Genomic DNA, 24,766 nt, shown 5'->3' with positions numbered 1-24,766 from the left:
TGCTGCTACTGCTGCTGCTGTTACTGCTGCTGTTACTGTTACTGCTGCTGCTGCTGCTGTTACTGCTGCAGCTGTTACTGCTGCTGCTGTTAGTGCTGCTGCTGCTGTTACTGCTGCTGCTGCTGCTGTTACTGCTGCTGTTACTACTGCTGCTGTTACTGCTGCTGCTCCTGCTGCTGTTGCTGCTGTTACTGCTGCTGTTGCTGCTGTTACTGCTGTTGCTGCTGCTGTTTCTGCTGCTGCTGCAGCAGATAAGTTGTTGACCAGTTCCCTCAAATTAAAGGACCAAATGTGCTGACACAGGTAAAATATGAGAGGACAACAAAATTCAAATACTTTCAATGATCCCCATCTATTTTGGGGCAATTGGGCCAAAACCTTCAAAAATATTTTTCTTTCAAATTCACAAACTTTCAAGGATTTCAAGGAGGTGGGGTGGGGGGAATAACAGCTCTTGGAAGGAATTCAAGGACCTTTATGACAGCTCTCATCAGATCAGAAAGTGTCTCGTTAATGTGTCAAAGAAATGAGTGAAAACGAATTCACGAGACAATTTCCTTAATGACATCCATCAACTGTGAGTCCATTATAGGTGCTTTTAAAATGGTTTTCACACACACACACACACACACACGCACACACGCACGCACACACACACGCACACACGCACGCACACACGCACGCACACTCATAGAGAGCAGAAGACGGCAGTTAATAGTAGCGTAATGAAGAGTTACGACATAAACTCCTTATAAGCCTCTCATCGCTCATAAATTACTTAGAAACCAATTTCATACCAAAGCAGGAGAGAAAAGAGGAGGAGGAGGAGGAGGAGGAGGAGAAAAGAAAAGAAAAGAAAAGGAGACAAGGAGCTGAGAAAGAGAAGAAAGAATTGGACCAAAACCAAAAACGTCACATTTCTATGAGCATTTACAGTAGTTTTGTTGCTCATCCATTCACACTCACACGTTCACCTTTAACGCAGCAGTTTCTTCTCACTGATATGGACAAAAAAAAAAAAAACCTGTTTGACTTTGACCTTTGACCTGCTCATAATCCACGGGTTAAAGCTTGAACAAAGACAGAGGGAGATGTTGCTGAGCAAGGCCAATGTAAATTACACTGCACACACACACACACACACACACACGCACACGCTTACGCACACACCCACACACACAGTGACTGGGAACAAACCTCCGTATTAATCCTCAGGCCGAGCCGCTGCAAAGGCTCCTGGGAGATTATTAGCTCCAGGACTATTCAGTGCTCCATTTGGATTAGACTGCACTGGGATGGGGATTAAACCCACGTTACAATAGAGGCGGCAAACCCGCTGCTGCACCGCGGCGCCGCCTCCACTGTGGACGCCGTTTGTTTCGTGGGTTTTTTCAAAAAGAAAAACACAAAAGAAACGAGGAGATAAAAACCAGGAGATGCTTGTGATCCTTCACCGGCAGATTAAAGACACACTACGCAACACAAGACTTACACGCGCTAACACACTTTAAAGGCACAGTGTGTCAAATTTAACAACATGTATCGCTTAATTGCTTCATATGTTCTCTTTGGAGTGTGTTGTTGAAACTATGTGGCCTTTAAAGTTAGCTTCACACATCTTTTTATTTGTGTTTATTGTGGTCTACTGTAAAAACCCGGTGGTCCATAAATGGTCCGCCCTTAAAAAATAACAAGAAGTGGGCTGTGTTTTTACACCTTAAAAAGCGGTTAAGGTGTTTGGCTGCACTTTAATAATATACGATAAGTATAATTATTTTATCTTCAAGTTAAGCCTTAGACCTTTAAACCCATTTAAAAAATGGTATTTACGTTCAAGATAAAGATGTCATTTTATGTTTTATTGATATTTGAAACTATGTAGCCTTTAAAGTTAGTTACTGTTACTCGTTCATCCCGGGCTACTGTAAAAACACGGTCCGCCCTCTGCTGCAGATAACTCCGCCCACTGTCTGATTTTGAAAAACACGACAGGCTGTTTTCACCCCTTAAAAAAAGTGGTTAAGGGTTGTATTTAGAAAATTTTAATTAAATAAAAAATAAAATTAAACAGAACTTTTCTAACTTTAAATTTTGCCCACTAAAATTTCCAATTTACTCAAATTTTTACAAAAAAATAGAGAATACATTTCCATTTTGTGACCTTAAACAGCTTCCATCTCATTTGTTTTATTTTAAAACGTGTGAACGTCTTCTTTATTTCCTGGTCCAGATTATAATCTCCACTTTAATGTAATTAATTGATATTCCTTTAATCTTGCGACGCCTTTTGATCGTGTGGTTTTTTAATCTCCTTCTTGTCATTTGATCTCCGTTAATCTCGGCTGTTTTAATGAAACTCTTTAGTCTCAGTGTGAGAAACGAGAGACACAAACACAAACGTCTTTTTCTTCTTCGTTGTTTTTTTCTCTGGAGGCAAAAAATAATCTGAATAATTCATACTTTTACTTTCTCATCAAACGACTGTGAGTTTTATTCTTTATATCAACGGTGATATTTGAACATAATTAAAGGGTTAAACAGCAACACAGTGAGAGGAAGTCAGGTTGTTTAGTGCTGACAGTATCGTATTATGGTATGCATACATTACACTTTACACTGTGGAAGGTTATTTATTCACACGTTCACTGTCAGAGCAACATTTACATTTAGATGATTTTCAAGGTTTGTTTTTAAAAACCTGCTTTAATTCAGAGACGCAGGTCAAAGGTCAAGTTTTTTGTTGTGACGACAAACTTTAATGCTGCTTCACACATTCACTCACACATTCACCCATTCACCCATTCACTTACACATTCACCCATTAACTCACACATTCACTTCCACATTCACCCATTTACTCACACATTCACTTACACATTCACACATGCACCCATTCACATTGACTCAACCATACACTCACACATTCACCCATTCACTCACACATTCACCCATTTACTCACACATTCACTTAAACATTCACACGTTCACTCACATTCACTCACACATTCACACTTTCACCCCTTCACTCACATTCACCCATTCACTCACACATTCACCCATTTACTCACACATTCACTTACTCATTCACCCACACATTCACTTAAACATTCACACATTCACTCACATTCACTCAACCATTCACTCACACATTTGCGCATTCACTCACACATTCCCACAGTGAATTTTCAGTCCCAAGGACTTTCAAGACCTGTGGAAACCGTGTGCTTGTAAATAAACAAATACAGTTCATATTTGTTCATCCCGAGTGAACGCATAATTTCACCCATTCACACCATGTGGTAATTGTTTGACCTGGAAACAAAGTTTGTACAACAACAAAATAAAAGGATTCACAAAATTAAATTAAATGAATGATGTTATTTTCTGGGTTTTTAGGTTTTTACTTCATTCTTGAAGCTCCTCCCCTCACACTTTATCTCTTTAACTTCAACACAGAGACAATCCTGAGGCTCCTCCCCTCACAATTTATCTCTTCAATGAATCAAATGAAATGTCACTAACAGGAAAAATCCAGTGTGAATCATAAAAAAACATGTTTTTGTTTAAATGATTCAGCAGATGTTTTTGTCCATAAATGATTGAAAGTTTCTCTGAGGATCTGAATGTTTCCACAGCAACCTTTTCATCATCTTCCACAAAACAGGAAGATTCAGTAAATAAATAAATAAATAAATAAATCTCAATCACGTCCACTTTATTACAGCGTTGACTTGATTAGTGGGAATTAGCGACGAGCAGAGGTCGAGCAGATCGATGCTCTGTCAGTGCAGCCTGTTAACTCCTCTACACACACACACACACACACACACACGCACACAGACACACATACACACACACAGACACACAGAGGAGGAGCGGTCTGCACTAAAGGTCAAATGCCTTATCCTTATCGCAGATGTCATGTGATGATCTCCAACCCACTATGAGAGATAACATTTCTGTGTCTTGAGTGCATTTTTATTTTTTAACTTAATCTCGCTGTGAAATAGGTTTTTCTAATTGGAAACTAAAGTTTGATTTCTCACTCTCCCACACCAAAGCCCATAGAGAAAATCAGTGATGTTAACATCACAGCACACAGGAGTTGTTGATCCACTGCTGCCTCCATCACTAAGTTCAAATGTCTTATTTTGTAAATTCGGCTTTTGAAATCCTTCACTCTGATCAACCTCAGTGACACAAAGTGACCACACGAGGCAGCAGTAGACCAGCAGCTCCTGTGTCCCTGCAGCTAAAATCACTGATTTTCTCTGTGGGGTTTGGTGTGGGAGAGTGAGAAATCAAACTTTAGTTTCCAATTAGAAAAACCTATTTCCTAACCAGGAGCTGCTGGTCTACTGCTGCCTCGTGTGGTCACTTTGTGTCACTGAGGTCAATCCTAATACAGAGTTTCTTACTCCCGTGTGCTGTGTTGTTAAAATCACTGATTTTCTCTATGGGCTTTGGTGTGGTGTGAACTGTTGTCTTATTTACACTCAAAGCTCGCAGTAAGAGATGATATAAACATCCTCCATTTTCCTTTAAGGTATAAGGCTGGCAGAAATGTATTATCACACATATATTTTTGGGTGGTTACTGAGCGACTCCGACCCGAGGAAGAACCACGCGGGAACAGAAATGCTGAGTTTAATAATGTTTTTTGAGCGACAATGATTTTGCCATTACAGCTACACGAAAAAAGTGCCGTGAATAATCAGACAGTGAGATATAACGTTTTTAAAAAAGCAACAGCAACCACCTGCTGAAACCTGAGTCTGCGTCTGTCTGGACCCAGACTGACGGCTATTTTTAAGTTGCACCACGCTTTCTGGAGAGTGTGTGTGTCTGTGTGTCTGTGTGTGTCTGTGTGTGTCTGAGTGTGTGTGCGAGCGCTGGGTTTATATTTGGGTTGTGACAGCATGTCTCGAGGTAAGTCGAGAGGCAGTTTTCTCTGCCGGCAGAACGTGACACAGTCAGTCTCTTCACTGACATGTTCTCTCTCTATTTTTCCTCTTCATTTATTTATTTATTTATTTATTGAGTGATTGAGTGATTGAGTGATTGAGTGATTGATTGATTGATTTATGTATTTATTTATTTATTCATAGCTCACTGTGATCAACCATAAACAAACATTCTCTATATATATACATGCTTCGAGTCAAATAAGAGTAAAAAACAAAAACATTTTATTCATATATTAAGGTATTCATGAAGTAATAACTAATCTATGAAACAAGTAGAAGCAGAATAGTTTTGAAAGGTTTTGGAATAGAAATGACACTCGTAAATCAAATTACAGATCAGTTTATGTTGGCATATGTTGCGATGCAGATGATTCACTTTAATTCAAAGACCTTTATTTTTGTCATCGCGAGTAAATTCAAAGAAAAACATCAACTGAGTTGTGACGAGATGTGACGCGAGGATTGTCTGTGTCAGGAAAAGACCAGTCGCTCAGAGCGTTTCTGTTAACGCTGAGAAGTTGTTTACAAAAGCCTGTTGCTATGGTTACAACTGAACGTGTTAAGAAAGCTTTTTAAAACATGAACATACAGTCAAATAAAACATGTAAAAACCAGCCGGATCATTCGTTATGCAGATGACGTGACGTTATTCTGACATGCAGCAGGTTTTTATTACAGTTTCTGGTTTTTTATTAAGGAAATTGTTGACTCTGAAATCTGTGACTGAAAAATGATGATGTGGTTCCAAATGAATGTAGAAATAAACATTTTTCAACTTTAAAGTGGGAAATACAGTAAAAATAAAAGTGTTATTTGTTATGCAGATGATGTGACGTTATTCTACATGCAGCAGGTTCATATTACTGTTTTTGTGTCTTACTGTATCTGTGTAGCAATCACTGGGATATCAGTTTTATTTTATGTTAAATATTTGCATATTTACAGAGTACGACCACGACACCTGAAACATGTTCATGTGGTTCCAAATAAGTGAAAAAAGAAACATGATTGAAACATGAGGTGGACACGAGGTTCTTTGTGACGTTATTGTTAACATGCGGCAGAGTTGTGGTTGTTGTTGTTTTTCTTTCATAAGAAAAGCAGCTTATATTTACAATGTAACGTACAACATGAGCTGCAGAGAGGAGACTCCTGTGTCGTCGTCTCTCCCTCCTCCTCCCCCCCCCGTCCCTCCTGTCCCTCCTGTCCCTCCTCCTCCCCCTCCTGTCCCTCGCTCTATTAACCCGAGACATTTGCATGGACTGTTCCATTAGACGAGTGGACAGCCGAGCAGATGAGACCAGAAACAGAGAGAGAGAGGAGAAGACGAGGCAGAGCAGAGAGATAATGATACAACATCCCAACATCCTGACAGAACAATTTCCTCTCTCCCTCCGTCTTCTACCTCTCTCGCCCTCACACACACACACTTGTCTGATGAGACTGTCATGCCGGGAGATCGGCTGATCCATCTTTCTCTATCTCTCTCTTCCCTCCTTCCTTTTCTTTCTCTCTCCTCCCTCCATTAAACTTTTATTACTCCTTCTGTCTCTTCCTCTTCCTCCCGTCTCTCGCACATCCTCACTTCCTCTTTTCAGGCTAATTCAGAAGATTACAACCCATGAATTCAGAGAGCGCTGTGATGTGGAGGGAAAGGCACTGATGAACTGTTTTTATTCTCCACATCAATCGTCCAAAGAACTTATTAATGTGTGTGTGTGGGGGGGGGGGGGGGGGTCACGGGGGTCAAAGGTGACGCTGCTATCATGTGGCAAAGACGCCGCTGCGCTACGACGGAGACGTTTAATCCTGAGCAGAATCATGAAGTCGAGACATGATCGTAACAATTTAACGCTTCATAAAGTGGTTTACAGATAGACAGGGACGGGGACAGAAAATAGGCTAAAGAGAGTTAAAAGGGATGATGGGGACAGGTGGTGAGACAAGGACAGGGACAAAGGACAAAGACAGAAATACAGTAAGTGCAGGAAAAAGAACAGGTACAGGTAGGAGGACAGGGACAAGAGCATAGATGGGGACAAGGACAGGGACGAGAACAAGGACAGAGACAAGGACAGGGACAAGGACAGAGACAAGGACGTGGACAAGAACGGGGGATGACGATGAGGTACAGAAACAGGTACAGGAATGGTGGGAAAAGCAGGAACAGGTCTAGGGACAAGGAAAAGGACGGCACAGAGACATTTAGCAAAGGTCAAACGTTATCAAACATTGATGAATTCAGGTTTTTAAAGCTACAAATTGAAGCTGTCTGTCTGACTCTGACCCACATTAAACCGATAATGTGGTCTCGTCCACACAGGTCGTCTTTGACCTGAATGGACTGCACCTGAAACGAGCCGGGCCAAAGGATCCGGGCCAAGTGGAGCACGGACTGAGCCCGGAGGCGGGCGTTCGGACTGTGACAGCTGGCTGGTTTGGCAGGCGGAGACGAGAACTGGCACATGTCAGTCCACCGCCTCCTCCTCGTGCAGGGTTTGCCCACAGAGACCAGGACTGCTCACCCTGACGTCTGGACCAGTTCCTGCTCAAGAAGACGCTTCAGACCGGGGGGACACTTGTGTGTGAAGACAGCGTGACGCAAGTTCTTTACAGTCTTAAAAATGAATCATTGTCTTTGTACTCGATAAAACCAGGCAGGTTGTTCTGAGCCTATTTTCAAGTTGGGGACCAAAACCTGGTTCCAGTATGACTCTGGTTTCTTTATTAGCTCCACTGCAGGACCTCTTAGTTCTCTTTGTGACACCATGAAGATCACAGATCACAACCATCGCTCTGTGGAAGTGGAAACCAGCTGTGAGTGAAAGTTTGTGGTCTGTGATAGAACCTGGTTCCTGGATCGAGCTGAGCCGACACTAAAATGTGACGTCAACAGACTGCCGGCCACTGATTGGTCAGAGAGTATCGTCACTTTAAGAGTCATGAGCACGACGTCTGACACCAGAATCAACGCCAACAATGTCCAACTGAAAACACGCGTTCATCTCCAACATTTAGCAAAAGGAAAAAGGAAATGTCTAAAATGTCCATATTTAACAGAGGAGTCTGGTGTGTTTCATGCAAAACAATAGAAGGTAAGTTTTGCATAAATATAAGAAATTCTGAGAGAAACATTCTTAAATTCAGCTTAATTAAGTAAAGGGAGACTCATTTTAAGTAAAACTTTCTTATACTCTTTGCTTGTAATAAGTACAAATATTAAATATTGGTCATTTTATGGAACATTACAGTGAGAAAGTGCTGCAGATTTACAAGGAAGCATTAAATATTCTAGCAAAGCAGGATTTGCTTCCTCCACAGGCAGACCATTTTTCTCAAAACAAGAAAATCTGACTTTGACTTAAATCTGAGAATATTTGGCTTCTTTATCGTACGGCTGTTATTGCAGTGTGGTCTTTGTGACCTCTGAACATGAGACTTCAACCTTTTTCCTTGCACAAAAATAAAAAATCACTGACCAAACACTTAAAGTTTAACATGTGACAAACCAAGCATGACTCTGTGTGTGTGTCTGTGCGTGTGTGTGCGTGTGTGTGTGTGTGTGTGTGCGTTCACACGGGCGTTAACTCGTGTTTGACAAAGTCTCCCCGGCCGAGCGAGCCACTTCAAAGCCACTCAGCTAAAAGTAACGTAATGTTTCGCTCAGCGAGAAGCAACAATATATTTCAGCTCGCTCGACCTCCTCCGCTAAGACGCCACCATGATCCATCTGGGTTCTGGGTGGAGGTTTCTGAGATAAATAATAATCCACCAGACCAATATTCATGTGTTCATACCTGTTGAAACCTGCATGAACCCCAAAAACACAGTCGCACTGAAACGGTTTAAGGTTCACTCTTGCGAACTTGAGATGAAATGTTCACTTGGACTCCAGGACAACCTGATTTCAGATCTTGGTGGTATAAGTTCAAGGTCACCACATTCTAGTTCTGTTTAGTGAGACCACGATATCTCAGCAACCCTCCAAGGATTCCCGTCAAATGTGGTTCAAACCTTCACATGGACTCAAAGATGAACCGATTAGATGTTGGTCCTCTACAACGGACCTTCTGACACATCTGGAAAGAATGTCTTCAACTTGGGAGCAAATGTTCACTTAGACTCCTGGAAAAACTGATTAGACTTTGGTGGATAAAAGTCAAGGTGGTATTCTTCACTTGGACTCGAAGGTGAACTGATTAGATGAATGTGGACAAATGTCAAAGAACTTGGCCTCTGTGATGTCACAGAAGCATCTGAAGAACATCTCGAGGGAAGTCTTTCCAGTTTGGTAGAAAAACTCACATGAAATCACAGATGGACGTTTGGTGGTCAACGGTGAAAAGTGATGTTTGTGGCGTCGTGATCATCAAATTTCAAACAAACAAAGACCAGTGGACTTAAACAGAACAGCCTGCTTTGTTTTTATGATTGTAAGTTAAATAAGACTTAATGATCTTTAAAATGGCAAAGACAAGTAATTATGGTCTGTCCCTCAGGTGAGCATCAGATTTCAGATGAGATTAATGCTGAAGTGCTCAAACTCGCGTACACTTTTACTCTTAAACACAACAGGAGATTATGATGACAACAACACCAATAAGCAGCAGCAGTAACAGCAGCAGCAGCAGCAGAAGCAGAAGCAGCAGTAACAGCAGCAGCAGCAGCAGAGCCTCAGGAAAATTAAGCAAGTGCGACAAATACATATTGGGAACGCTGCACAAAAAGGTTGGGAAATTAACGGGTAATTTAATCCTGCTTACAACGCCAAAACGGCACGTGTGTGTGTCTGTGTATGTGTGTGTGTGTCTGCGTGTGCGTGTGTGCTCATGCTGAGCTGGAACATATTGCTGTTTGTTCAACGACAAAAGCCAGAAGGAGGAAACAAATTCAGGCAGAAACTCTTGAACGGTTACACTGAGACTACTGTGTGTGTGTGTGTGTGTGTGTGTAGCAGTGTGTGTGTGCTGTATAATAATGTGCTTAAAGCATCAATCGATGACAGATACATTTAAGGAGAAGGAAACTTTCCCCCCGTGTCTGCGGAGAAAACAAATCCACGCTGAGTTTCCATTTCATTCTCTGAACTTTAGACTTTAGTACTTTTACTTGTACTTAAGTCAAATCTGATCAAAATAATACTTTTACTGCAGAATTGAATATTTCAGTGCTGAGTCATGGAAAACCACCCACACTGCGCCGTGCTACCACTGTTGTGTTTCCAGCTTCTCAAACGGAACGCAGCGACTTCCGAGTCCCAATGTAAAAGGAACGCGGCCTCAGATATCAGTGTCGCCCGGTGACACGACCTCGCCGCACACAGGAAGTGGACTCGTCTCACGTGGAGACAGACGGAGGCTGCGGCGGTGGCATCGAGGTCGTACAGCGAGTCCACGAAACGTCCACACAGCGGTGGATTAGTGGTAGAGCGAGTTGTCTTTCAACTCAAAGGGTGTGGGTTTGAATCCCGGCTCCGCTAGTCGACATGAATGTAGATTTGTGCTGCGTGAAAGGGTGAAACTGTAGTTTTAACCAGCTTTGAGAGGTCATCACTTTAATAAATACAGATTTTACCATTTGTCTCCGCCCGCCCCTGCTCTGCTGCTGCATACACAAACGCTCCCTCAGTCAGGTCTCAAAACGCAGTGGAACAGAGGTTACGTACTGCAGCTTTAAGTCATTAGAGACACCTGTGTTTGTTTACCTCCTCGCTCACTCGCTCATTTGTGAATTATTCATCTGATTGTGTTTATCACACCGTATTTATTTACTCAATCGCAATAACTGGTTACTGCCCACACACACACACACACACACACACACACACACACACCCTCTACGTTGTGTTTTAATTTGTCGGCTCCTGCGTTTTCTCTTGTGCTTCTTCAGCTGAAAGTTGTTATTAGTGAACTCTGCATGCTGTGTGTGTGTGTGTGTGTGTGTGTGTGTGTGTGTGTTTACTGCAGTGTTTTACTTGTAGTTCTCTGCAGCTCAGCAGGGGAGACTGATGCTGCTTTTGTGTGTTGTGTTGGTTTCTGTGCACGTTTCACTGTGTGTGCGTGTGTGTGTGTAAGGAGTTGCAGAGCATCAGCGTGAAGTTACATCCAGCTGTTCTCAGGATCATCAGCACTAACCCTGCACTGCTGCATAAAGTCCACACCAGCAGAAAGAGCCACTTTAACAACTTTGTGTGCGTGTGTGTGTGTGTGAGTGTGTGTCTCTCTAAGAATCGGATTCAAATCCTGACAACTTTATTGATCTCAGTTCATCCGGACGACAAGCACACAAACGACATTCATAAATATTTCTTCTGTCGTTTAAATGTAGATTATTTCTGTTGACGAAGAATAAAAGAAGATTTTTAACAATAAAAAACGTCCACTTTTTATTCGCCTTCTTCTCTGTGAGCGTCAACAAGAAGACTTCATACTGAGGAGTCAGCCTCACTTTAACTCAAAAAATCATAAGCAGATTTCAGAACTTTAAGTAGATTTCAGAATGTTGAGTAGATTTCGGAATTATAAGTAGAATTGGAACTTTAAGTAGATTTCGGAATTATAAATTTAAGTATATTCCGGAATTACAACTTTAAGTAGATTTTGGAATTTTAAGTAGATTTGGGAATTTTAAGTAGATTTCGGAACTTTAAGTATATTTTGGATTTATAAGTAGGATTTTTTAGTCGTTTTAACTGATCTGCATTCATCTTAATTCAAATCTTTGTCCTAAATTGGAACCAGTTCCTCAGAAAATAAGGTTCTGCCTCGTTAGGACCAGGTTTTGGTCTCCATGACGACTGCTGGTCCTGACATGGCAGAGAGCACACACACACACACAGAGAGAGAAGATGATGATGTAATAATAATGATTTCTGTGGTGGAGACAAAGCATACGATCGATGAACGAGAGTGACACCAACATTCACACGTTCACACGTTCACTAACGACTCCTTCAAAAACCAAGTCACAGGACAAACAACAAGAATATCATCAATCCAGATTACAGACAAACATACAGTCCTAGTGATTTATTTTGAAGAGCCACAAAGAGGAAAGTCATTTCAGGACAAAATCATTTCAAACTTTAGTTTTAGTCTGGACGCGTTTGAAACGCAGGATAATTGACGCAGATTAAAGATTTATTCTGAAAATATAAAAACCAGGTTTTAAACCTTCACTCTTTAATCTGCAGCTCAGCTTCAGGGACTGAAGTGGATTTAGTTCTTCACCTCTCACTTTCTCACACTCTAGTTTAGTTTAACTTTGAAAATACTAAAGAAGAAGAAGAAGAAGAAGAAGAAGAAGAAAAAGATTCTCTGAACGAGATCAGGATTCAGAGCCTGTTAGCCGACATGCTAGCTGCAGTGAAGCGGCTTAGCGTCAGTGTCGCCACGGCGATCGTGTAGAGCATCACCACGGTACTAAGCAGCACAGAGATTACCCACAATGCACTGAGGGGATTTCTTGTCTTCTTCTCCCGAACGTGTCGAGACTGAAAATGGTCCAGTGGATTTAAAGAAGCAGTTCTTCAAGTTTAAGGAAAGATTTCATATTTAAGGGTTAAAATCAATGATTTCATCGAGATTAAAAGACTTTTTTTTTTTAAAACAATATCACTGAAAAGCAAGTTATTACCTGGATTTTACTTGTCTTTATTAACATAGAGTTACTGACGTTATTACTATGTTGTAACATGAAGTACAACATTATTAGTATTGTAGTATTTTACATTAATACACAATAACAATGATTCTTATGAAATTGTGGAGTTTTTTAGTGAAATATTGCATTTTTGGGAGGTAAAATGTTAATTTGAAGGTTTCTTGGTGAGATATTAAATTTTTTGATTACACTTTTTTTTTTGGTAAATTATTTTGTGAAATGTGTTGTTGTTATGATGATGACGTTGTTATTAAATATCAACATCGCAGTTTATTATGAAAATAATAGTAATAATAACAATAATAATAATTATAATAATAACACAGAGTTCTTTCTTTTTTCTGGCAACTGTGACACAGACGAGGACGAGGACGCGTGGGAAGAACCGAGGCTAATAAACGGATGAATGTTTAGCTGCGTGTTTGTGATTCATGAAAGAAAAAAAAACATGAGTCAGTGTTTGACTGAGTGTGAAAGGACACACACACACACACACACACACACACACAAGGAAGAGTCTGTGGGTAATGGGGGCGGGACTAGATACGCTTTTGCTTCTCCCGCTTTCCTTTTCGGTGATGTGTATTGTGTGAACTACACTAAGATGTGATGATGAGTGATCTAACTGTAATAAATACACACACGCACACACACACGATCATGTTAACATGACTGAGTCATGTTAGCGACTCAGTGGAGCGGTGAACTCGGCCTCTGGTCGCCGATGGTTACGCCTCCATTTTGGAGCCGAGACACCACAACACGTTGTGCATGTGTGTGTGTGTGTGTGTGTGTGTGTGTGTGTGTGTGTGTGTGTGACAGGATAATAATTTCACACACTTTCGCTGTCACAGTGTTTCACGAGCTCCACATGGAACATGTTGTTTTCAGAATAAAAGCACAAAGGCTGATTGTTTGTGTTGTTGACGTGTCCACACGTCTTTACAGAAATAAATACAAATAAATAAATCACGTCTTTGTTTTTACGTCTGAGGATCAAAGCAGTTCTGTTGTTTACTCACGGTTGTATTTTTTGCATCTGTCTGTAAAAGCACTCACTCTCCCACACCAAAGCCCATAGAGAAACTCAGTGATTTTAACGTCACAGCACACAGGAGTTGTTGATCCACTGCTGACTCCATCACTAACTTTAAATATCTTATTTTGTCAATTTGGCTTTTGGAAATCTTCATTTAGATTTACTTGAGTGACACAAAGTGACCACACGAGGCAGCAGAGGACCAGCAGCTCCTGTGTCCCCGCCAGCTTAAATCACTGATTTTCTCTGTGGGCTTTGGTGTGGGAGAGTGAGTGCTTTTACAAACTTCAGTTTCCTGTTGGAAAAGTCTGTCTCACAGTGAGATAAAGACGTGAATCTGTCTCTAAAGATATCGTGTGAGCAGATCAGAGGTTTCTGCAGAGAGAAAAGTTCTAGCAGACGCCAAGAAATGAAATCCTGCAGAAAGAACACGTGCTGTCTCGTCAGCTCATTAATGCAAAACAAAAATTTAACACGAGGAGGTTGTTTTTTTTCACCTCGTTCTAATTTTACTTTGGCGACAAAAACAAAACAAGCTTCAGCGGAGAGAGGAATTTAAAGCTGCTGGTGTGAAAAATCCGCGTAAAAGAGAGAAACACGGTGACGGTGATGATGCAGACAGGTGATGCTGATTTAAATGTCAAGTAATCTGATTTAACTCGTGTTTCTGGGATTTTTCAGCTTCTTAAATGTGAATATTTGATGTTTTCTTTGCTCCAAATAACAAAGAAATCATTAAAACGGATTCATTTCCAGACAGTTGAGAACACGATCGTGTCCAGATCCATCCTGATGTGATTCACGGACGTCGATGTTGACGTCAGTGTGTCGTCACTTTTCCGTCTCGACACATTTCCAGCTTACGTTACAGGAGAAGTTTACACGTCTGGTTGCCATGACGACGAGCGGGCGAGGAAGTGCAGGACACGGTTCTCCCGTACGACTCCATTGTCTCGGTGTTTGGATCTAATCCCTGCGGTGCAGCGGCTGTTTTCAGGATTATACTCTCTGTCTGTTTGTCAGCGAGCAGACGGAGTGAGGGGGGAGGAGGGGGGAGGAGGGGGGAGGGGCCATTATTCACTGAGATAATGGCTGGAGTGGAGTGGTTCACACACAAACACACAGTTTCACCAGCTCTGCATGTGGCAATTATCTTTCCTTTCAGCAGCTTGTGGCATCTCCTCCCTCCTTCCCCTCTCTCCTCCCTCCTTCCCCTCTCTCCTCCCTCCTTCCCCTCTCTCCTCTCTCCTTCCTTTCTCTCCTCTCTCCTCTCTCCTCTCTACTCTCTCCTCTCTCCTGGACAAGTGTCCAGGTTAACAGACCTGGATCTGCAGCCGTTAATCTGCCCATTACCCACACAAACCTGAGTTCAGAAGATGCAAGAAGATGCAAACTCCACACAGGAAGGCTTCACTCAGACCAGGAGCCTTCTTACAGTGAAGCTCCATTTCTACATCTAATCAAATTTCCTCCAGAAGATGCTGAGATGTTCGTTGGGAGTGACCAGGAGTGACCAGGATGGACCAGGATGGACCAGGATTAGCCGTTTGGAGATAAAGAAGATATTGGACACAGAAGGTTCATGGGTGTTGTGAAGGAGGACATGAGGACAGTCAGAGGAACAGAAGAGGACACACATGATGGAGGCAGTTAATTCTTTGAAGATTGCTTCACATCACCTTCCATTTCCAATTAATCCCAAAGTCGGAGACGTCGGGAGAAAGAAAATAAAACCTTGGAGGTTTTTCAGTGGAGTTTCTCTCTGCAGCTTCTTCTCTGTGCTGTCGTTGTTCCTGCCAAACCCTCGAGAGATCTACAGCTGCACCGAAACTACGTTAACAGATGATCACATGACAGCAGACCACACATACACACAAACACACTTCCTGTCCAAGATAAATGAGTGCTATCAGCCCCCTACCTCACTGCTAACAGATTAACATGAAACACACACTTCTCACTTGCTCTGTCAAACACACACACACACACACACACACACACGCACTTCATGTACACGTCATCCGCCTTATGTCGGCTCCACAGATACTTTATCACTCCCCTCGGAAACGTAGCAGATGACGCCTTTGATCGACAGCGCTAGCATGACACATATGGACGTCGTTCACAAACACACACTGATGGACAGACGACATCATCATCCTCAAAAAACATCTGTGAAAACACACACACACAGAGAATGATGAGCAAGTGCTACACATGCTAACAGATTTTAAGCTTCCTATGTGAAGCGGTGGTGGCTGTGTCACTCACTCCTCCACCATCATCATCATCATCCACAACTATGTCAGGGTGACCCTTAAATCTGCCAAATCCAACAGTTTCCCAGTTAACACCTACACGCAGCTTCATATTAGGCTGTGTTCACAACGCACGCAACACAGATTTGTCGCGCGACAATTTTACGTACAAAGTCAACGCACAGACGCGATATTCACGTCAGCCGGGGCTTCATGTGGCGGCTATCCACGCGTTCATGTGGAGTCAATGTAACTATCCACACATTCATGTGGAGTCAACGTAACTATCCACACGTTCATGTGGAGTCAACGTAACTATCCACGCGTTCATGTGGAGACAACGTAACTATCCAAAGGTTCATGTGAAGACAACCTAACTATCCACAGGTTCATGTGGAGACAACCTAACTATCCACACGTTCATGTGGAGACGACTTAACTATCCACACGTTCATGTGGAGACAACGTAACTATCCACACGTTCATGTGGAGACAACGTAACTATCCACACGTTCATGTGGAGACAACGTATCTATCCACACGTATGGACGAGAGCCGCTTCCAATGACACTATCTCACGACAAGCTTCACACGGGGCGCCGCTTCCGGAAGTTAAAGGTGAAACTCGCCACGTTGTGTGTGGCTCTGTGTGGTTGTTGTGAAACCACCACAAGACGATGGCGTACCACTGGTGGCACACGCACTACAGTTTGAGAACCATGGGTTTGTTGCTCAGAGATTATATCGATAATTTCAGGTAAATAACCGTCATTTTTTTTCAACTTTAACATTAAAAAGACTTATAAGTGAACTACAAGTAAGAAGCGTAAGAGAGTAAGAAAAAGAAGACTTTGAACTAGTAAGAGGTGTGTAAGAGGTAACCCTAACCCTAACCATGTGACCACCTACGTAGGCCCTCTAGTGGTCATCATGTGACACCGCACCTGCCAACTTCCGAATTCCAGTGCATCTTTCAATCGGTTTCTGCATTGAAGTAATTTAAATACGATTTAAACTTGTTCCTTTTCATAAAAGAGAGAAAACAACCAGACGTTTGGTTTAGTCGTTAAAAACCTTCTGTTTTTCTGTCACATATGACAGGATGAATTTAAAGGAAAAGTGTGTGAAACTCATGCACAAACACAGCGACAGGATTTCTGTCTGATTTCTGTTTTAAAAAAACAAAAGCAGAACCCTGAGGCATGAATATTCAACTCTGTGAAAACGAGACGCAATTAAATCTGAGGAGCAGGCCAATAAAAAAAAACACTTTAAAGGTTCATGACGCCATAAAAACCAGATCAATGGGATCAAATACAAACACGTGTGAACATGTGAAATTATTTATCACGACAGTCAGTGATGTGAAAACATGACTTTTACTGTTTTTAACATTTATGAACACAAGAACATCAGAAATGATCAAAAATAACTTTAAAAATGTAAAACGAAAAGATCAGAGTGTGTGTGTGTGTGTGTGCATGTGTGTGCATGTGTGTGCATGCTTCACACTCTTCACGTGGAGAGTGTTTTTATCGTAAAATGATGTCAGCGGTCGTCAGAGCGTCGCGCTCCTTATCTTCCCGCCGAGCGTCTCCCGCTAAGAGGATTTCTATTTTGGTGTTTAATTTAATTTCTTGGCAGAAACAGGGATTGTAATTTTAGTCGCTTCCTTTATGAAAATTTGCTCAGTTCCATAATCTAAATGAGGGGATTAATCCCGGGCTTTGTGTGAGTGTGTGTGTGTGTGTGTGTGTACCTGTGTGTGTACCTGTGTGTGTCTGTGTGTGTCTGTGTGTGCCTGTGTCACAACAACAGAAGCAGAATGTGTGTAAATGTGAAGTTTTTGTTTGTTTATATAGCATCTCATATTAAAGCTGCAGTAGGCGGTTCAGTACAGTACAGACCACAAAAACCAGCCCCAACCGCTCCATTCTTTGACACCTTTCCCTTGTAGAGTAAAAAACATGGTACGGTCAGGGTGGTGCTACAATAAAGCGGCTCCACCCACAACAGTCAGCTGATCGGGGTGACAGAAAAGGGCCACTCCCCTGCGAAACTGCTAAATCTTTGTAGCAAAAAATCAGCCGTAAGATCATCTCTGAATGTCTACGACACGGGAAGTTTTAAAAAAGAAAGAGCTTGGAATAAAGTCAGTGAGAACGTCTGTCTACCTGGTAAGAAGTAGTGTGTGTACCTGTAGTGCCTGGTGTCTCTCAGCGCTCGGTTGCTGGGGATACGCTCACTCTCCCTCTGGTTGAAGGCGTACAGCGTGTACGGGTCGTCGCCGGGCTTCCAGCGCCGAGCGCTCAGGTAACTGCGCTCGTCGAAACCGTCCAACATGTCCTCCCACTCTGCGTCCGAGAGCTGTCAATCAATCAATCACTTATTTGTTAATACATCGACCAGTTTAATGTTGTTAGTGAACAGTAGAAAGTCATCTGCAAACACAACGACCGTCTCTGAAAGACACGAATGTTTGTTTGGTCCAAAAAATGCCAGAAAACTCTGTCAATCATGATGTTTCTCAAACGCTTTGTTTTTTCTCCACAAACACAAAAAGATGAATGAATGAATGAATGATTTCCAGAAAATATTCACATTTGAGAAGCTGAAAAATCACAGAAACTGTTTCAATTATTGTAAAAAAAACAAACATACAAAATGACGAGTAGGTCGTCAGGATACGTGAGTGTAAAGAGCAGAGCGGAAAACTAACGTAAATAAATAAACTCTTTTAGTCGCAAACGGAAAGAAAAACAAAGAAGAAGATGAAGAACAAAGAGTTTAACGTTTGTCTTTGTTAACGAGCAAAACAACAGGAAGTTAAAAAGCACTTAAATCTTCTTTAAGTAAAGTGACCTTTAAGTAAAGTGACCTTTAAGTAAAGTGACCTTTAAGTAAAGCTCTGCTGATGCGTTTCACGCACACACACAGACATGTGGACGATCACAGCTGAGGACACGTGTCTGACATTTATTAAACACTGATGCAGAGAAAATGTCAGAAACACTGTTTTAAATAAAGACTATAAAGATGATGAAGACATGAACAGAGACACTTTTCAAAGGGAGCGTCGTCTGCTGCAGAACCACACGACAATAAAGTAAGCCAGCGTCTCACTGTGATGAATTTCTGAGCTCAGACGTCTTTAAAGTCGTCGCAGGTTTGTTTGGTTTTTTGTATCAAAGTGAAATCAATCAAAAAAAACAGAAAACATTAAAAACAGCGGTCTGACCCTTTAATATAATAACGATTCTGTTGTTTCCTCTGAAACGATAATAAAAACGATAAAGTAACAGGAAAAATACAAACGTGATTAATGTGGCAAATAAATCGTTTCAGGAAACGAGGAAAGGAAACGAGGAGAGGAAACAAAAGTAGAAAACGAGGAGAGGAAATACGGGGAGGAAACGAGGGAGAAGATACAAGGAGAGGAAACCAGCAGAGGAAACCAGGGGAGGAAACCAGGACAGGAAAGAAGGGGAGGAAATACAAGGAGGAAACGAGGAGAGGAAATACAGGGAGGAAACAAGGGGAGAGCACCAGGAGAGGAACTGCAGCTGCACTTTGTGTCTGTGTCGACTTAAAAGAGCGTTTGTCATTTTTAAACCTCTGTGTGTGTGTGTGCGTGTGTGTGTGTGTGTGTGTGCGTGTGCGTGTGTGTCAGTGATTTTTCTCTCGTCATAAACATAAACAGGAGCCTCGGTAAAAACTCCAGATGTAATATTTCTCTAAAATGACCTCACACGCACACACACGCACACACACGCACACACACGCATGCACACGCACACGCACACGCACACACACACGCACACACACACGCTCACGCACACACACACATACACACACTGCTCATCTTCTTCTCCTCATTATTCAACCATACGAGCTGCTGATGCGACACATTGTCTAAATGGGGCCATTAGAGGAAGTGTGTGTGTGTGTGTGTGTGTGCGTGTGTGTGTGTGTGTGTGTGTGTGGCATAAAGAGAGAAGGGAAAAATGGGGGGAGGGAGTGAAAAGAGAAAGAGGAGGAAAAAAGAAGAGGAAGGTAAGGAGAGACACGGAAGGAAGGAAGGAAGGAAGGAAGGAAGGAAGGAAGGAAGGAAGGATAGATAGCTAACAAAGGAAGAATAGAAGGTAAGGACAGGCAAAAAAGGAAGTAAAGAAAAAACTTGTTTTATGTTGAATTTCAAAGTAAAAGCATTTGTTTTGATATGAAATGATGTAGATTTCACAATAAAAAACTATTATGAAGTGAAATGAATGTGTTAAAGTCAGATTATTCTCTCTCTACTGCCCCCTGTTGATCAGAGCAAACACTTGTCCAGCTTTAATAAAGGACTGAACACATTTGTCCTTTTATTTTCTTCTTTTCATCTTGGAGGACGTGTGAGCTTGTGTGAGATTAAAAACCTAATCTGTGGTCACATCAGAATCCTTCATCCTTCATCTCTCCTCGTCTCCTCACCTTCTAATCCTCCTTTTTTTCCATCCTTCTTCTCATTTAACGTTACTGTTCCTGAAGTCTCGTCCTTCACCTTCATTTATGTTTAACCTGCTCTTCTTCTTCTTCTTCTTCTTCAGCTGATGTTTGTTTGAAGTTGGAGATTATTGAGCTCAGGTCTGGAGAGAGCGGCTACATCAATACACACACACACACATACACTGTGTTCAATCATCAATTAGTGTGTGTATGGATCTCTCCCTCTTCTCTCTCTCCCTCTCTCTCTCTCTCTCTCTCTCTCTCTCTGCTTGTTTTCTGTTCCAGTTCATACATTTCCGTCTGTGACCCTAATATACATCGCACAGTGACATAAATATCGTGAAAATATCGTATCGTGTTTTAAATATTGTGTTAATATCGTATTGTGATTTTAAAAATTGTAATAATATCGTATTGTGTTTTAAATATCTTGATTTAAATATTGTGTTAATATCGTATTGTGATTTAAAAATAGTGATAATATCGTATTGTGTTTTAAATATCTTGATTTAAATATCGTGATAATATCGTATCGTGTTTTAAATATTGTAATGATATCATATTGTGATTTAAAAATCGTTATATCGTATTGTGTTTTAAATATTGTGATATCATATAGTGATTTAAAAATCGTGATAATATGGTATTGTGATTTAAAAATTGTGATAATATTGTATTGTTTTAAATATCTTGATTTAAATATTGTGATAATATCGTATCATGATTTAAATATTGTGATAATATCATATCGTGATTTAAAAATCGTGATAATATCGTATTGTGATTTAAAAATTGTGATAATATCGTATTGTGTTTTAAATATCTTGATTTAAAAATTGTGATAATATCGTATTGTGTTTTAAATATCTTGATTTAAATATTGTGATAATATCATATCGTGATTTAAACATGTGATAATATCATATTGTGATTTAAATATCGTGATAATATCAAATATCGAGATTTAAATATTGTGTTAATATTGTATCGTGGTGATAACCAATTATCAAAATGTGAAAACATTTTATATTTATATACAAATGACAGTTAAAACCATCAAAAAATCTGTGAAAAAGAAATTAAAATGTACCTTTAAGCTTTAAATATGTCATGTTTACATTCTTCAACGAATAAAAATAGTTCAGGTTTAAGAAAATGAATTCACACAAGTGAGAAGCCATTTTCTTGTGAAACATGTGGAAAGGCTTTTCAAGTTCACGGTTGCTTCAAAATATACTATAAAATAAGAAGAATTTAAAACAGATTATAGCATTGTCTGTGTCCTTTAATCCCTTACTCTTTGTTTTCAAAAGATAATTTGAGGATTCATTTTTCAGTCGAGTTGCATTTCAAACCCAAACAAAGGATAAATAATCCCGACGTGGAGCCGGCACTGATCTGCTGCTCTGTGAGCGTCTGCACGCGCTCAGTCACAGTCACAGGAAATTAAAAGCTGACACGGTGTCTCCTTATTGTCGTCTCATCAGGTGAACACGTTACAAACCGTGTCACAGAAGACACACAATTTGTGTGTGTTTTTTTTTTCCTTTTCCTGATCTACACATCTTCACACACACACACACACACACACACACAGATGTGGATACACACAAAACTGCAGAACCTGAAATTTACCAGCAGAGCAATGAATCAAAGGCGGACAGGGACACGAGTCTGACAGATGTTAGGTGAGTGTGTGTGTGTGTGTGTGTGTGTGCGTGCGTGCGTGCGTGCGTGCGTGCGTGCGTGCGTGTGTGCTGCGTGTGTATAACCTGCACTGACACTTCTGTTCCCCTCAAAGGCATCGTGTTGTGTTTTAATTGTACTGTATTTGTTTAACTGAGAACCAGCCTGAGACACAGATGCTCGCCCTCACTGAAAAACGATGACGTCTTTATCTCACTGTTAGACAAAACTTTTACCAACAGGAAACTGAAGTTTGCAAACCACTCACTCTCCCACACCAAAGCCCACAGAGAAAATCAGTGATTTTAACATCACACACACAGGAGTTGTTGATCCACTGCTGCCTCCATCACTAAGTTCAATGTCTTATTTTCTCAATTCAGCTTTTGAAATCCTTCACTGAGAGTTCCCTCAGTGACACAAAGTGACCACACGAGGCAGCAGTAGACCAGCAGCTCCTGTGTCTAATAAAAATCAATGTCAGCTTCCGCAGTATGTTCAGATGATTAAGCTCAGAAAAAGTTGAAATTCAAATTCCACACACAAACACAAAATATACGTTAAACACAACATAGTAAACGTGCTGAGAGACAGGTCACATGACCCATCTGACCCCTGACCCCCCCGTGGAGACAACAGAGCAGTGAAAGAGCACGCGACTGAAGAAGAAGAACATCACATATTCATAGAATAGAAGAGTAAAGAGAGAGAGTTTGTGTTTACATCTGAGATTCTCCTTGAATTTAAATGATTTTTTATTCAAAGCTCAGCGAGCTTTTCATCTCTGTCTGTCTGTCTGTCTGTCTGTCTGTCCGCTCAACAAGGACAAACTCCTGCCTGTGTGTGTGTGTTTGACATCATGTTCATGTGTTAATAAGTGTGATCAATATCTCAAGTCAGTATTTGAGCCTCCAATCACTCACTCACTCACTCACTCACTCACAGGATGTTTCTGCTTCTCTTCAACAAAATAACAACCACATCAAGTATTCAGGTGCTGTTGTTGCCATAGATATCACTGCTCTCTCTCTCTCTCTCTCTCTCTCTCTCTGTCCCCCCCTCTCTTCTCTCTCTCTCTCTCCCTCCCTCCCCCCTCTCTCTCTCTCTCTCTCTCTCTCCCTCCCTCTCTCTCACTCCGCCCCCCCTCTCTCTCTCTCTCTCTCTCTCTCTCTCTCCCCCCCCATCTCTCTCTCTCTCTCTAATCCATATCTGCTGTAGATCCCGGAGGAAAACTGTTTATCCGCTCTCTGCTGTTCAAAATTCCTTCTTCACCTTCTTCTCCCACAAAACCCAGCAGCACCTTCACTGGGGAATATAAATGTGTGTGTGTGTGTGTGTGTGTGCTCACACACTGCAGAGGCAGCACTCTGTGAGCAGAGCAATAACTCAGCGTCTGCAGCAGGCATGAATAAAAACAAACTTAAGAGAAGCAACAAAACAGGAAAAGATGCTCGTTTTCTCTCATTTTCTCTCTCTCTCACACACACTCTCTGCATTTCATTTTTGGGGGGTATTTTTCAGGAAAGCGAAATGAAATAAATACGTAAAGAGGAGGAAAATACGTTTGGAGCATTTTCACTGTTTGATCAGACACACACATTAGAGAAATAGTTGTTTTATTTCTCTCTGATTTTACAGCACTTTCTGCTGTTGTTGTTTTTAAAGTGCTTTTTAAATAATGTTGGATTGGTTTCTTTGTGTGTCGATTCCCCAAGTGTTTTCAGGTTTTTCCATTTGTGTTTTTGCATTTTTCTTACATGGACTAGACAAAATGTCCAAATGAGGGAAAATGTCCCCATACGAAAGGTGTTTTTCCAAGGGTCGGTCCACAAAAGCATAGAAAGACAAGAACACACACACACACTAATTCAGTTTTCTTCATGTCATGTGAACACTAAAACCGAGCTAGTCTTAGTCGGACTAACGTACCAGGATAATGTGATTAATAGTCTGATTACTCCTGCATGTGTACACTTAGTCGGACTAACGTACCTGGATAATGTGATTCATAGTCTGATTACTGCTGCATGTGTACACTTAGTTGGACTAACGTACCTGGATAATGTGATTCATAGTCTGATTACTGCTGCATGTGTTCACTTAGTTGGACTAACGTACCTGGATAATGTGATTTATAGTCTGATTACTGCTGCATGTGTACACTTAGTCGGACTAACGTACCAGGATAATGTGATTCATAGTCTGATTACTGCTGCATGTGTACACTTAGTCGGACTAACGTACCTGGATAATGTGATTCATAGTCTGATTAATCCTGCATGTGTACACTTAGTCGGACTAACGTACCTGGATATTGTGATTCATAGTCTGATTAATCCTGCATGTGTACACTTAGTCGGACTAACGTACCTGGATAATGTGACTCATAGTCTGATTTCTCCTGCATGTGTACACTTAGTCGGACTAACGTACCTGGATAATGTGACTCATAGTCTGATTACTCCTGCATGTGTACACTTAGTCGGACTAACGTACCTGGATAATGTGACTCATAGTCTGATTACTGCTGCATGTGTACACTTGCAGCCGTGATTCATAAAGAAATGTTTTTTCTTATCGTCAACGTGAATATGTTCTGGTTTCATTAAAAACTGACATTTCAGAAATGATTAATGAAGAAAACAGTCATATCAGATCAATCCCGA

At 41.2% G+C, this 24,766-nt stretch overlaps 1 protein-coding gene across 1 annotated transcript in view; it reads right to left on the bottom strand.

The window, feature by feature from the left end:
- Positions 1-24,766, bottom strand: part of galnt14 (UDP-N-acetyl-alpha-D-galactosamine:polypeptide N-acetylgalactosaminyltransferase 14 (GalNAc-T14)) — a 95,671-nt gene that overhangs the window by 62,883 nt on the left and 8,022 nt on the right. Inside the window, exon 2 of the mRNA XM_058614208.1 lies at positions 18,124-18,293. Within this exon, the coding sequence (XP_058470191.1) occupies positions 18,124-18,293 (170 nt within the window). The remainder of the gene's footprint in view (positions 1-18,123; positions 18,294-24,766) is intronic.

Source organism: Solea solea, chromosome 17, assembly GCF_958295425.1.
Source record: "Solea solea chromosome 17, fSolSol10.1, whole genome shotgun sequence".
Taxonomy (NCBI): domain Eukaryota; kingdom Metazoa; phylum Chordata; class Actinopteri; order Pleuronectiformes; family Soleidae; genus Solea; species Solea solea.
This window is presented reverse-complemented; position numbering and strand designations above follow the sequence as displayed.